The sequence below is a fragment of the Nelusetta ayraudi genome, unplaced genomic scaffold (genome assembly GCF_046127955.1).
Source record: "Nelusetta ayraudi isolate G7.1 ecotype Tasmania unplaced genomic scaffold, CSIRO-AGI_Nayr_v1 ptg000011l, whole genome shotgun sequence".
Lineage (NCBI taxonomy): Eukaryota > Metazoa > Chordata > Actinopteri > Tetraodontiformes > Monacanthidae > Nelusetta > Nelusetta ayraudi.
The window spans coordinates 12942501-12958194 of record NW_027466061.1 but is presented as its reverse complement, the minus strand read 5'-3'; the positions used below and the strand labels follow the sequence as shown (position 1 = coordinate 12958194).

Genomic DNA, 15694 nt, shown 5'->3' with positions numbered 1-15694 from the left:
CCTCAGTGTGTGTGTGTGTGTGTGTGTGTGTGTGTGTGTGTGTGTGTGCACATGTGTGTGTAAGCATCCTGGCCTCTTTGTGTGCCAGTCAGGCTGCTGGCAGCTCTGTTTGATTCTTGGCAGGTGGATCACAGCTTCTTGCAGCCCAGATGAAGCAGTGGGTACTGATCAGAGGGAGGAAAGTGGCAAAACGACATAAACAAACAGAGAAGGAGGAAGACTGGAGGGGGTGGGGGGTGGTGGTTCCCTGGGCGAGGCTAAAAGGGATAATAAAGAGAGAAAAAGACGGGCGAGAGAGGTGATAAGTAATATTTTGTGTTTTGTGCATGTCAAGTGCGGCTTTCCCCTTTTGTGCCGTCAGTCGACAAAGTCACACCCTCCTCGTCTCTCTCCCGCCTTGTCTTTCACTCCCGGAGAGTGAAACCCATGTCTGAAGCTGGAAAATCAATAGGACGCCATGTTTCGCTGTAACCGAACTACTCTGACTGCAATCAGGTCATATGAGATAAGTCTGGCACTATTATGAGAGAGGAAAAACACACGTGTGAGTGAGCGAGTGAGTGAGTGAGCGAGTGAGTGAGTGAGCGAGTGTCCGTAGGCTTGGTTGTGTGTCTCTGAGTGAGTTTGTTTGCCATGTTCCACTGTGCATCTAGCATGTTGTTTTCACCTGTGTGTGTGTGTGTGTGTGTGTGTGTGTGTGTGTGTGTGTGTGTGTGAGACAGAGAGAGAGAGAGAGAGGGGGAGAGGGGGAGTGTTTTTTTTTCAACAGACAGACTAGTCAGACATTTGATGAAACTTGTGTCTGGTAAGATTTGACTGTAGGTGATGAGCTGTGTTTTGTTATCCCAGGCTTACATTTCACACACACACACACACACACACACACACACACACACACACACACACACACACACACACTCACACTTAGTGGAATGGGGGAGCAAGACATGGGGTGGGCAGAGTCTCAGTGAGATGGATGACTGTCAGTACTGCAGCTTGGTTTTCTTACGGGAAGAAAATAATGATTTATGCCTTCAACATGAAAAGAACACACACACACTCACACGCAAGCGCACACACATGGCTACAGTATGCGCATATTGACCGTGTAAGCAGCAGACAGGAAGTTTTAACTGATACATAATTAATGAGTGCCGTTATTGATCACAAGTGATAAGTAGTATTGACAGGAGGTGTGAGAAGAGGCAAAAAGTGTCGAAGCAGTGAGCTCATGTGTGCATGAGTGTGTGAGTGTGTGTTCTCCCAGCGGGCTGCAGAATTGCTTTAGATAAATGGATTCTGGAAGACATTCGCTTACTAGACAGGATCTCGCGGCAAGTTTTCTCCGGACGACGCGCTCAAGATGCAAAATAGCATCTTTAAAAAAATCAATTGTCTGTGTTTCAGAGGCACGTCGTCGCGACAGTAACAGAGTGGGCTCATTTTTCACTCTTACCGTTAAAAGCACTGATGATCACTTTGGGACACGCTTTTAGCCATTCTTGCTCTGTTCAGTGCCAAAAATGACACTGTGAAAGAATTTAGCCGCAATTATTTAAAAAAAAATCTTTAAAAAAAAAAAACAAATGTTTTTTCCAAGCAGCATTTTTTGAATTTATTTCATTACCATAAGGAGGTGAAGAGAGATGAGGGTGCTTGGATGAAAAGCAAATACACAGTCCTTTCTTGGATCCGGATGGAGTGACCGGAACATTTTTTGTGGCTAGACACATTTTTATGCGCATTTTAGAGCACCGTGTCCAGGAAGACTGATGGAAACTTGGAGGTCAAGTAAAAGTGAGAAAATTTCTAACTCAGCAAAGCCAAATTTCAAACAGAGTATCCTGCGGTGAGCGGAACAGAGCAGAAACAGAGGTTTGATTGCAAGGATTCCAGCTGCTGCTCCAGTTTGACGGCTTCGTCTTCAGAAGTCTCACAGATTTGTGGGTAATTACACTGAAAATGGTCCCAGATAGCTGTTGCATCGGCGTGAGTGAGATATTACGCAGATTTGCATCATACAGAAGGTGCAGTTCAGCTCCTGACGCACAGGTTGGTGCCTTGCCTCTGGCAGTGTATACATACGCACATACATGGGGATGAAAAAAAAAAAACAGCTGTAAAGATGTAGTCGATTTACTCTCTTTTTATCACATTATTATTAAGCCGTTACCTCCCATTTCCCTACTCCACTCTGACTGAGAAAGGCAGGTCTAAATGCTCTTTAGTCTCTGTGAGTATACACCCACACACACCCACACCCACACACACACACACACACACGCAGGCTGGAGGCTGCCTATGACCTTTAGCAGCTCAGCACCTCTCTGTTGCAGTTTTCCGTCTCATCCCTCTCATTTAATCTACCTCGCCTGCGCTCTGCCTCATTATGCTGTGTGCTCCATTCTGGGTAGCTGGGTTTCCTCATGAAATGCCTCTGCCCTGTCACAGCGCGCCGAGCTAAAGAGAACTGCCGGCAAAGGAGCGGTAAAGACAGAAAAAGAGTTCCTTGTTTAATGGCTGTGGGCAGCGTGGATACACAGAGGGGCTTGTAAACAGGCACTTGTAAATTGAGTGATTAGTCTCATTTGCATTCAGGAAGGCAGACTGTTTTTCTTTTTTCTTTTTCTCAGTAAGAAATGTCCTTTTTATTTTCCAGGTCATGGCTTAAAAAGGGTTAGTCTGCAGCGGTTCAAACAGCGCTCTGTGCTAAAGCCATATGGCGGGAATAGGCGACGTCGGGTCAGCAACCTCTCTGCCTGATCGCTTGTTTTTTTTACAATGACATAGCAGATCATCATTCATTCATTCATTCATCTTCTATACCCGCTTATTCCTCTTCAGGGTCACGGGGGTCTGCTGGAGCCTAACCCAGCTGTCATAGAGAGAAGGCAGGGTGACACCCTGGACAAGTCGCCAGTTCATCGCAGGGCCACATAGAAACAAACAATGTATATTGTATATGTATACGTAAATAGAATGTTCAATTGACCTCACATGCATGTTTTTGGAGTGTGGGAGGAAGCCGGAGAACCCGGAGAGAACCCACGCAGACACAGGGAGAACATGCAAACTCCACACAGAAAGGTCCCGGCCCGGAATCGAACCCACAACCTTCTTGCTGTGAGGCGGCAGCGCTAACCACTGCGCCACCGTGTCACCGCAGGTCATCATATCAAATGTATATCAGGGCATTTTTACGTTGAGCAGGTCTAGATCACACTCTGAAAACAGGCCAAGAACAGGTTACAATGTGGACAGGAAGTGTGAGCTTTTGGGTGCCAACCAAAAGCTCATAATGGAAGGGAAAACTGATGGCAGAAACCTCGAGTGGATCCCCAACTCTCAGATTAATGGTGGGAGGTCCACTGGCAGAACGACAGAGGGGGCGTAAAAAAAAATCGGGCTCTCGTCTGCTTTGGTCTGAACCAAACAAATAAAATGAGGCGTAGAAAATAAATTGCGTACTATTTGGGTACTATTGGCAGTAGTGGTTTCTCCCCTTGTTTCCTGTTGACATGATAAGCTAAGCCAAAGCAGATGTATGTCAGGGCACTTTACATGCTGAGCAGGTCTCGATAGTGCAATTGTAAGCCAGTCGTTCCCACAGTTGAAAGGCAACACTGCCTTTGAAGAAGGCAGAATCCTCGAGTAGATCCCCAGCTCCTTAAACCAAGTGTGTGTGTGTGTGTGTGTGTGTGTGTGTGTGGGAGAGAGAGAGAGGGGGTGGGGTGGGGTGGGGGGGGGGGGTGTAGAAGACAATACATACCATGACGATGCAGTAGTAAGCATAAGTCTACAGTCACAGATCAGTGGACTGATGGTTTGGGTTGAAAAGTTGTGACAGTATGAACCTGCGAGAAGAAAGGGAGAAGCAGCGGTTCGTGCAGATGGATGGCATTAAATATTGATGATCGGCAGTGTTGAAAGCTTGATTAGGACCTGACTGAGCCAAACGTGCATAATCATAGTTGGTGTGCGCGCGCGCGCACACACACACACACACACACACACACTCACACTCACACTCACACACACACACACACACACACACACATGGATATGACACAAAGGTGCAAGGATGTGGTTCCTAGAGCCAGAGCAGCTTTTCATTATGCCTCCTGCTGCCTCACCTGCCACTTCCCTCCTCTCACTTTTCATTCTCACCTTCCTGCACCGGCCGTCCACTTCCTGCTGCCACACAGAGAGATCACGCACAGGAAATGCCACACATTACCCAGAGACAAATGCCTGTTACACAACTAAGGTCACACAACTGCCACTGTTGTGTGACCTTATCCATGCAAAGCTCCTCAGGGAAAAAAATGCTTTTTGCAAAAAAAAAAGTTGTGAAAGGCAGATTTGCAGTTCAATGTTGTAACAGAAAACACAGAGAAAATCAACAACAACCATTTACTCACATTACCCTTGTTGTCAGACTGCCATGGATTGATTATGTTCAATTTGGGCATAATTACCATGTTAGCACTGCTCCTTTTGTGGAGGTGGAAGTGCTGCAGTGAAAAGGGATCAGATTTTGTTTCACAATAATAATTACAACTAATTGCTAATAAATACATTTTAAGTAAGTCTTCTATTTTTACGTGCATGAAATAATGAAAACTGTTGCCCAGTGGCACTGTTGCCTGCTTGTCTTTATTGGGAATCTGACTATTGAGAGGATAATGTCTTCTCCTCAAGCTTACTGTGCAGAAAAGATGACAGCTTTCACCTTTTGTGATTCAATGTAAATGCACCTGTTAAAGCTGTAATAGCTGAGTTACGACTCCAGCGCTCCAACTCAGAAACTCACAAAAAGCCGTTCTTTTAAAAATCTGCCTTCTGTATGTGAGGATTAGTGCACTGGTGGTGTTTTGCAGTGCCAATAAACAGGGATATCAAGGATGTCAGTCACTCTTTGTGTTAATGTCTCTGTCTCTGTGTCTTCTTGCAGTAACTTTGCTGGATTCTATGTCCGCCTTGGCCGACCTGGGCTGGGAGGCCTACCCGAATGAGGGGGTGAGTATAGAAAACACACACACACACACACACACACACACACACACACACACACACAAACAATGATCCTGCACTGAAAGAGTGTATTTGATCACAACTAGGGGTTTGCACAGTATATATTTACAGGCTTGCTCAGAGAGCTTGAAGCCAGCCGCACTAGAGTGTTCGTCTAGAGAGCGCTGGGTTCTTGAGCGTTCGTTACTAAATCGGGAGCCAGCAGGGGGAATACAAAAATTATTTCTGCTCTGCTGCAACAGCAGCAGCGGCGGTGGGAGTGGAGCCTCCATTTGTTACGAGATTCAATTTTTTTTGGGGACAGAGTTAAGCGGACAGAGGGTGGAAGGAGATGGAGGGATAAATGCTCCGACATGAATGAAAGGATAATGTGTGTGGTTGCACGAGAGCCCGTGTGTGCTCATGCGTGCTCGTGCACACGCTCAGGGTTGTGTAACCAGCCTTTAAGGTATGCTGGATCAGTGGGAATTGGAAGTTCAGCCACTGCGTATCAGGACATGTCAACAGTGAAATAGGAGGACAGAAAGCCGACGTGACGGAGGAAACGGAACAAAGTGCATTCTGCAAAAAATAAATAAATAAAAGAGGGGGAGGTGTGATCTGTAACTCTGGTGCCACCCTATGAACGAAATGATTGGGTGGCACCCAAAAGCTCACCCTTCCTGTCCACGACCCAGCAGCATTGTGCTAATCACCAAGATGCCACACATGGTTTCATGGTAGCACGCAGCTGAGAGGCATTTGAAAGGAGCAGGGAGACGGGCAGTTTCCTTAGGCATGCAAGCTCTTAGAGTTCACCTTTTTTCAAATGGTGGGACTGTGCGGCAGTATAATGCACGATTGTGTGCGCTTTATTTATGTTTTTATTTCTGAGATCCACGTAGAAGAAAGGAATGCGCTCCATCTGTGGCTATAAACTCAATGTAGTTCCGAAATGCTCAGGCTGGAGCGCTGTTGAAGATATGTTTTAGCGTTGGACAGCTTAATCTCGGCCCTGAAAAGCAGCATCTGTTTACACTCAAGGCTCAAAGAGAAGTGATAGCTGGACACTCGAATGTTTATCACTGCAAACCCTGCACCTGAATCTAAGGGGCTGTTTACACGGAGACTGATTTTTTTGAATCCGCCGATTGAAAAAAAAAAAAAAATGTTTACACAAAACCGTCTTCAAAGATTTTGCCGTTTACACAGAGACACTAGAAACGACTGAAAACAATGTAGTGCCTATGCCAGGCCTGGTGTGACACCCCCTGCAACACCTGAAGCACACCGTGTTTAAAGAAGCAGCAGCTCGCTAACAACAATAGCACCACGGAGAACAGGAAGAAAGATTGCTCGTGGAAAGACGGCGTGGATAAACAGCAGAGTGGAACTTCGGCTTCGAAGTTACTTTAGAACTAGTAAATGGGCCCTTAACCTTCTGCATCACAAGCCGTCATCATTATGACGACTTTGCTTCACATCTTCACTTGAACTGGAACAGAGGCTGTGCATGGTGCCAAGCGGGATGAAGTTGGTTGTCCTCGTCACTCTTCAAGGCAATAAGTTGCAAATTAAAATGTGACCCTCGTTATGAAAACGCAGGAGGCTAAAAAGCAGCAGATCAGCAATTGTTTTTCTCAGAGGTAGAATAACCAGAAAACAACAAATGAAAAACCTGTGATCACAAAAACATTCACTCATATTTATTTTATTATTTATTTATCTTCAGGTTTTTGCTGTGGGACGATGTATTATCTAACCATCAGCTCAGACAAACACCAAACGCAGTCTTCCTGTGGAAGCACCTATATCTTCCATAAACAATCCACAAGTCACTTAACTCTAATCTGTTGGCATGCAAAAGGCAGTTCTGAGCCAAAGCCACTAATAAAAGCACGGCATGAGACGAGTGGTGCTGGAGTGACAGTGCAAAAGAGGAAGGCTAAGAACATGCCGCGTCTCGTGTCTGGCCCGGGGTTTGGGGTTTGGCCGGGGTGGGGGGGGGCTGCAGTTATCTTGTTGATACTTGATCTTTAAACCTCGGGATTGACCTCAGCCAATGACAATTCCCACCAGCCAACCTGTCTACCTGAATTAGCCCAAAACAACACTTGACCCCTTGCAGGTCAGAGCTAATAATCCAAGTGGTGCAGGGCCGGATGCGTGTGAGACGGCGTGGAGTGACCCGCTTGTGTCGCGCGGGGGAACCAGGGGGGGACTTCCTTGTCAGGGAGATAAAACAGACTTGTTGGTGTTTGAAAATTGGAGGCCGCTGCTGTTGCCAACAGACTCCTCCTGCATCACCCCCCCTCTCCGCCCTCCCTCCCTCCCCCCCGTCACCCTTGATCCAGAGTTTTGGGGGCCCCAATTACAGCCTCGTAGGTGTACCCATCAGATGATTGCAGCAGGACGGATATTATGTTAAGCTGCTGAATGGTTGAACTCAAAACCCTGATCCGACGTCTCTGCTTCACTTCAGGGCATCTGAGATGATATTTAGCGTTTTGGGCCTGAACCTGCGCAGGCAACAGTTTCTGTTAGGCAAGCCCACGTCATGTTATCCCAGCAGTGTTTTTTGGAAGCTTTTCTCCCAAGCGGCCAGCGTATCGCTGGCAAAACGATACGGCGGCGAGCAGGTTTGCTTTTCGTGTTTGACGCGCACACCTGTGCTCCGCTTTCGCAAAAGCTGGCAGAAGTGACGATCAACAGAGTCGCGGAGAGGCGAGGGAAGGGGAGGAAGGACGTTCGCTCAGCAGGAAGTGGCTCTAATCCAGCCACTCCAAACTCTTCTCCACAAAGAAAATAAACAAAGACATCATAAAGCCCCTCTTTATCCCTCAATGACTATTCCCATGCAGGCTTTAATCGCCCCTCCCTGAGGACTCGGCTTTGTGTGTTTGTGTGGGTGTGCGTGACCGTCCTGTGATGTCCGACTGGTCCCAGCTCTGCACAGATGGGTCCGTTTAGCTGCCAGGCGTGCCTGCAATGCACCGGCCTCGATTCCTCTCCTCTCTCATCTTTGCTTTCTTCTCATGCTCGGCTCTTTGGTCGGTTTGATCGTCATGGCTACCAGGCAAAATTTGTGTATGTGTGCAACTCTGAGTGTGATGACACACCCTTCAGTAGTAGTGGACTTCAACAGCATCGTGTATCGTCGGACCCCTTTTGGCCCGTGTCCTCCGGTCGTACACTGCAAACCTTTACAAGTGGGATTAAAAGCATCTGAGTGTGTGTTGAGAGTGTGTGGGCCTAACGTAAGTATGTGTGCGTATTTCCTCTCGCTCTCGCTTCTTTTTTTTTTTGGAAGATCTGCTTTAGTGCTCAGGACTTGGAGGTGAAGTGCATGAAGCTTTCACCGGGTTGTTGGGCCGTCGCATCCGATTAACCTCAGGGATCGCAGCCTGTCCTGTACGCAGCGAGCCCAAGAGTTTTGAAGGCTTCTTCTCTCCTCTCTCCTTGTCTCCGAGTTCATCTACTATTCTGCTTTTTTTTAAGCCGAGGACGCATCCAGGATGACGTGCAGCTACTCCTGCACCACTGTGTGTGTGTGTAGCCTGTGCGCTCTGCTGAAGAGTCAGGCTCTGACTGTTTACACAGCGGGACTACTGGCGCGCGATACACGCTCATCACTCTGTGTTAGGCCGATGAAGGCGAAGACGGTGGTCTTCTCTTCCCACACCAAAAGATTGGACTCTCTTTCAATTTGTGGAGCAGAGTCCAATGTAAAAAAAAAAAAAAATCCAGTTTGCTTCCTTCCAAGTGGATGCCATATCCGCAGACACTGAAAACCGCTTTGGTTTATTTTTCCCCTTCCTCGCGAAAAGAAAAAAGTTCTTTCTTCCGTGTGTGCGTGTGTGTCATTGTATACTTGTGTGTCGGCCTCAGAGTGTGTGTGTGGATAGAAATGTTTTCCTACTCATGCAAGAAGTGTTCTCAATTACTGCCTCAGTCCGAAGTGGAAACAGATGGTAGCAGATGACGGGAGACAAAGTAGCTCTGTCCAAGGCTCTCCTTCTCGCTCGGCTGCTGCCAGTCTCGCCCTCTCCCGTGCACACGCTCCTGCTTCCTAAGAGCTCAATTCATGCATGCGCTGGCCGAAGAAAGACTCGGGCGCACAGTGCAGTATGACGCATGCAGACGAAGTGCCGCCCTTTGGCCGCCTTGACGCAGGTCGTCACTGGGAGTGTGTTTTCACGGAAACCGCAGTTTGTTGAAATCAAGCCCAGTCTCACCAAAAAAAAAAACAGCTCGGGACACCAAGATCGCTTTTGTCTCATGAGCAGCCCTGAAATGAGAAGATCTCGCAGCTGCTTTGGCTTCTGTCAAGCTGACAGTTTGCTGCCTCATGTTTGTCTTTGTGCAATCACTCATGTTGTTTGCATGATTGTTTATCCCTCATTGGGAAATTCATGCGGTCAATCAGGGTTTTCTTCAAAAGTATGCAAACACTCCTCAGTCGACCTCTCTTCTTGAACCCTTCGCACATTTCACCATGATTGTTCTTGTCCCTTATTTGCCTTTCACCACTTTTTTTTCCCAAAGTTTGTCTAATCTCTTTCCATCCTTAATTATTAGCACTACTACTACTACTACTACTATTACTACTCTGGCACATTATAATTAAAGTTTTGAAGGCCTTACACACTTGAAAACTCAACGAATCCTCCCCCTTAAAAATGTTATTTGTAGTGGGTGAGGACCTTTCACCGCAGCACCCTCTTTGGCCGCACAGCTGACCACAAGAACTACAATAACATGCACAAAAAGTCCCTATTCCTTATATGATTTCTTCAGTGTCTCTCTCTAACTCTCTTTTTCTTCAACTCTTTATATTCTCTAGCCGAAGTAGCATTTGGAACATTTATACCAGATTTAAAAATGTAAATATCATGAGGAAGTGAAACAAGATGTCTTTTTCTGTCTGATTAATTTTCTCTGTCCATCATCTCACTGTCAGTGGGAGGAGATCAGCGTCATGGATGAGAGGAACACGCCGATGAGGACTTACCAGGTGTGCAACGTGATGGAGGCCAATCAGAACAACTGGCTGAGGACGCGGCACATCAGTCGCGAGGGAGCGCAGAGGGTCTACATCGAGATCAAGTTCACCCTGAGGGACTGCAATAGCCTGCCAGGGGTCCCTGGTACCTGCAAGGAGGTTGGCACCACAATCATGTCTGCTTTTAGGAAAAACAACACAAGAAGGTGTTTAATTTAGTGACAGCAGAAAACTGCTTCAATTAAATCTCACGGACTGAAAAAAAAAACAAGCCTGAAAAATGATTTATTACAAAGGAAGGAACTCTAATTGCAATTGCCGTAATCTGATCCTTGTGTTGTGTTGCATGTTAATTAGTTGCAAGCGATGCTGTTTGCTCATCTTTGCTGCACAGTAGGGAGCAGTCATCGGATTTTGTTAAAAAGCAAGAATTTGTCATCCATGATATTGTGTTTTCACATTTCAGAGCAAAATTACAGAACATACAGAAATTCAACAATATTTATGTGCGCATACACAGTTTCACTGCCACCAAACAGGCTGAGCTGCAGAACACAACAGAAGAACCTCGGGAGGCTTTTTTGTGGCCCACTCAAAACTCCCGCTTTACATTTTTTTTACTGTGCCCCGTCCTCTCTTATCGGCCTGATCTCCTCTGTACTCATTTGTCTCCACTCTGTCGACCTTCTGCACTGCCTGTCTAACACTCTCTCGGAATGAGTGGTGATGATAATGCTGTGAGACAGTGCAGAGCTGCTGCTGACTGGCCATCGAGACATATGGGCGGAGGGTTGAAGAGCGGCAGGGAGGAGAAGCAGCAGAAGAAATGGAGAGGGCTGCAGGGTCCTTGTTAAAATTTCACATTGGATAGACCCACTCCTATCAGCACGAGTTATCCTTCAGTCTATGATAGCCTGAAATGTCATCTTTAATGCCTTGTGTGTTTGTTTTTTCAGACATTTAACATGTACTACTACGAGTCCAACAACGCCAACCTGTGGTTCATTAAGGAGAGCCAGTACGTGAAGATCGACACGATCGCGGCCGATGAGAGCTTCACACAGGTACAGAACTTCACAGATGTGCAGAATGTGCCCATGCACACACAGCATGTGTAAGTCTGAACAGGTCAAAAATCAATTTTCATGTGAAAAAGGGTCATATTTATATCACTGCAATAGCCTGCAGTTACATTAAGACCCAATGTCTCGGAAATAGAGCTGCCGAGTTTTAAGATGCAACGCTTAGCGGAAATAGTTTTGTTTTTGGACTGCCGTTGAGTCCAGATTCCGCTGTTAAAATCAGAAATATCGTCATTTACAGGTGGACGTTGGTGACCGCGTGATGAAGCTGAACACGGAGGTGCGAGACATCAGCAACCTGAGCAAAAAGGGCTTCTACCTGGCCTTCCAGGACCTGGGCGCCTGCATCGCCCTGGTCTCAGTGCGCGTATTCTACAAGAAGTGCCCGCTCACCGTGCTCAACCTGGCCCAGTTCCCCGACACCATAACGGGTGGAGACACAGCGTTGGTGGAGGTCCACGGCGCGTGCGTGAACGCCTCCGAGGAGTTTGAGGCTCCGAAGATGTACTGCAGTGCAGACGGAGGCTGGCTGGTGCCCATCGGGAGGTGCGTGTGCAAACCGGGCTTCGAGGAGAACAAGGACTTCTGCCAGCGTAAGTGGACATCTGAACATTTTGGAGCTGTGTGTGTGTGTGAGAAACAGTGTGTGCATTTATAGGAATGCCAGAATGAGACATTTCATTTTTAAGATATGATTAGATGGAATATGATTATGCTGCTGCTCAACTTTTGGAATACTCAATGCTGACTTCTGTCAGTTCTGGGGTGGCGGCGCTGCGTCCAGCGTCATCTAGCAACACCAACTGGGTAAACGAGCAGTGTGCTGCAGTTATTAAAAAATAAATTACAGAACCACAAACCGAAAAAGACACTGTTTTTACCAACCACACGAGTAGAAGAAAGACTGAGCAGAAGATCTCTATGTGTTTGGAGATGCTGTACCACAAGGAACTGCATTATTTCAAATGAATGAATGAAATACTGATTATTATTCATAGTGGATTAATAAAGGGAGTTTTTGGCAAATTGTGATCTCTTCCGAATGCAGAAATAGAAGTACTAGCATATTTTCCCCCGGTTTCTCCCATAGCTGCGACCGAGGAGGTGCGCACATCTGGTGGAAATCAGGGCCTGTTTCTGCACAATCCTCAAACACATATGAGATATTTCTCCAAGGCGCCCATATAAACCAAGCAGAGCGATCACATTGTATTAAGTCTGCTGCAAAAGCAACTTTTGAGCGGCAGCAGTGAGCAGGTTAATTTCCTGTGCAGGATGTGCGTGCTCGTTGACGGGGGTGCCGGCGGCTTTTGCACAACTCCCGGCGGTGCAAAGACAGTTCTGGCAACCAGAAAAACGTAGGAGTTTCCATGCGCGGAGGGAAGGCGTCGGTGCGTGTTTGTGTTGCAGGTACACCTCAGGAAGCGGATTATTGAATCGTAAAACTCTGCAGATGTCGCGTGTCTCCCCCGTGTGTGTGTGTGTGAGTGAGAGAGAGCCTGAGCACGCAGGCTGTTTCGTCTCACGCTGTCACCTGTCCTCATGGGCGCACTTCAAAAACGGAATCACAGATATGCAGCTCCGCAAACTTGCAAATAATGCAATTTGGGGTTTGCTGGGTTTTTTTTCTGGAGGTTGCCTGGAAAACTTGGCAGATGGGCCTCAGAGACGAGTGAAGAAGAACAGACTGGTAATGTGCACAGATTGTGGCAGAACTCTGGCTGCATCTCAATCAGGACGTGCCGACCGTTGAACGCGTCTGTCTCCCAAACCCACACCACAAATTTCATTCCTTTATTTTTATTTATTTATTTACTTTTTTTATTATTTTATTTTTATTTACTTTTCCCTGACATGTGATCTCAGAATCATTCCTTTAACTGCTGGCACGTCGCGCCAAAGCGGCCTGACCTCGTTGATCTCTGTGACCTCATCGGTCTGAGGCCAGAGTCTCATCACTCCGGAGAGAATATACAGAGCAACATCAGCGCGTTTAACAAGGAGGCTGCAACTCAGTAACACCAGCAGCAGACCCGTGTGCTTTGTGTGTGTCGCTTCAAGCCCTCTGTTAAGTCTGCAGTAATGATAGTCTCTTATTGACGGTGTCAGGTCAGAGGTCAGGGAATTTATGTGTCCCTTGTCAAATAGCTTATGGTCAGTGCAAATGTGGCCCTGTGTGTGTGAGAGAGAGATGGCAGGTGTTTTTGTCTTAATATTGAGCTTTTATTGCAGCTTCAGCAGATCAACTGAACCAGTGAAGTCTTTGAAAAGACGGCAGTTCAATATATTCAGCACTAACTACTTAGCTAACATAGTTAATGGAAGACCACATTAAATTAGTGAAGATGAATGAATGAGGGGAAATCTGGTTGCAGGCATGTCATTTACCACTTTTGTAACAGGTCGTAGTGAAATGTGAATTAGCAGTGTGAGAAACAGTGATGTGAAATCCAGCCATAATGAGGACTTTAGCAGCTTTCACTCGGCGAGTTGAGCGTCTTTGTTTTGAGATGATTTCATTTCTCAAAGCACATTTATGGTGTTGCAAAAATCCATCTAGGAAAGACTTGAGTCAAAGTGTTGAAGCCGCTACGCTGCAGGGTGGCTTTGTGCCACCCACTCGGAATTAGCCCAAACAATTTTTGGGAATGGCGCTGGAGGATTCGCTTTAAACTCTCTGCTCGTGTGGCGCTCTGAATTGCTGTCCCATGCTGTTTTTTTTTTCTTTTCCCCTCAAACTGTGAAATCCTGTGTTCCGTCTCCAAATTCCACCCCCATCATCCTCCGCTGTCCGGCCCACACGTGCCTTCACGCCGATGACGTTTCCTTTTGTGCTCTCTGGCCCTCGTCCGTATTTCACTGAGCCAACTAATGTACCTGCAAAATGAAACAAGCCTGCTTTTAACAGAAGGCGTGAGGGGGCCTGAGAGGAGCGTCAACAGCGGCGCTCTAATGCGCAGCCGGGCTTTTAAAGAGGCCTCTCAGCGCTCGCCGCCGGCTCCAAACAAAAGGGGCTCCCGCTCTGACACGCTCCGCCGATCTTCCACTGGGGAAACACGCTCGCCTAATGCACTCGAATCATTCTCTTGTTTGTCGTCACACGCGGAGCCACGTGGCGGTGAGGCAGGAGAGATCATTTGTAATTATTATCATTGTGTGGGCGAGCGTCCCTTTTTCCCCTCCCCCCTGCTTTCTTTCTTGTTCCGTGCGACTGTCCTCCCTCCGTCCCCCTCCCCACTGACTCCCCCTGTCTCCCCCTATACGTCTCTCCCTCTCTGTCTGTCTTTCTCTCTTGGTGTGAGGCGCTAATGGAATCATTACTAGCCTCTCTATGTTAGACAAACACCAGACGCCTCCAATTACAGGCTTTTTTTTTCCACATCGCTGCTATTTTCTAACCTTCTCTGTTTCTATAATGGAGCTGCCAAGCTACACACACACACACACACACACACTGACCCACTCCTCCGCTGATACACACTTTGCCATTTTTCTCTCCGTCTCCTCCCTTCCTCCTCGCAGGCCTCGTTAAACATTTATGGATCTCAGGTTCATCTTTCTCTTTTTCTATTTTCCCACCCCATGCTGAGCTCCTGCTCCCTAAAGTGGAGCGCAAAGTGTGTTTGTGCTTGTTTTGATGTCAGGATGCTAGATTAGATCAAATCAGACAAACTGCGTGTATATGTGTGTGTTTAGTTTTGTTTTTTGGTGACACAGACCTGGATGGCTCCCACTTTTTTAGACGTAGGCAATATGATGCACATTTTAAAAGAGCGTCTTGATAAAAAAAAAAAAAAAAAAGCGCTGCGTTCTTGAGCCTCTGTACTGTCACCGTGCTGCACGTTGACTCAATTGTGCAGCTTGGCCTCAGTCCAAATTCAGTCATTACTTGTAACAGAAAAGATCGATCACAATCAATTTAGATGTACTCTTATCTTGGCAATATGCTCCACTAAGAGTGCCATTAGAATATCTGACTTGTAATAAAAGTGCTGAATCAACCAACCTGGACAATCAGGGCAGCAGGGGAACATTGTTCTCTGGACCGAATGTGCACAAAGACATGAAAAATTAGCATATTCACATTCAGGAATCAGAACAATGTATCTGCAATAAACAATCAGTGAGTGTGTTAACAGTGTGTGCTACATATAAATAGACTACAATAGATTTTAAATGTTTTTTTTTTGTAATAGATTCAAAGAGAGGCAGTTTTTACTTAAGCTGGCCTGCTTCTGTTGGACGACAGAATTTTTTATTCCCTGACAGCGAATGTGGGAGTGACTTAAAACAAGCTCCTTGTTTATATTTATTGGGGAGAAAATAGCAGCCGTCTCCACAGAAAAGAGCCACTGAATGTTTTTAGGCTCTGCAGTACATGGCAACAAAGCGGAGTGGAGAATCCTCGTCAGAGGACTCAGGACATCCGCCGCTGGTTCCCGAGTCGGTGCTGTCCGCTCAGTCACGAGGAATCATGCTCACTGACTTCCGCAGCAATGAAGTTACATCGTTTCGCAGTTTACGTCTCGTCCAATCAGCCTCCTCGGTTCCGCTCTGTCCCAGTCGACCCCCACGCCGACGCCTGGCTGTCTTTTTT

At 46.8% G+C, this 15694-nt stretch overlaps 1 protein-coding gene across 1 annotated transcript in view; it reads left to right on the top strand.

The window, feature by feature from the left end:
• LOC142885031 (ephrin type-A receptor 3-like) overlaps positions 1 to 15694 on the top strand; it is a 71440-nt gene that overhangs the window by 9181 nt on the left and 46565 nt on the right. Inside the window, exons 2-5 of the mRNA XM_076021119.1 lie at positions 4955 to 5019; positions 9974 to 10174; positions 10972 to 11079; positions 11339 to 11690. Coding sequence (XP_075877234.1) covers positions 4955 to 5019; positions 9974 to 10174; positions 10972 to 11079; positions 11339 to 11690 — 726 coding nt within the window. The remainder of the gene's footprint in view (positions 1 to 4954; positions 5020 to 9973; positions 10175 to 10971; positions 11080 to 11338; positions 11691 to 15694) is intronic.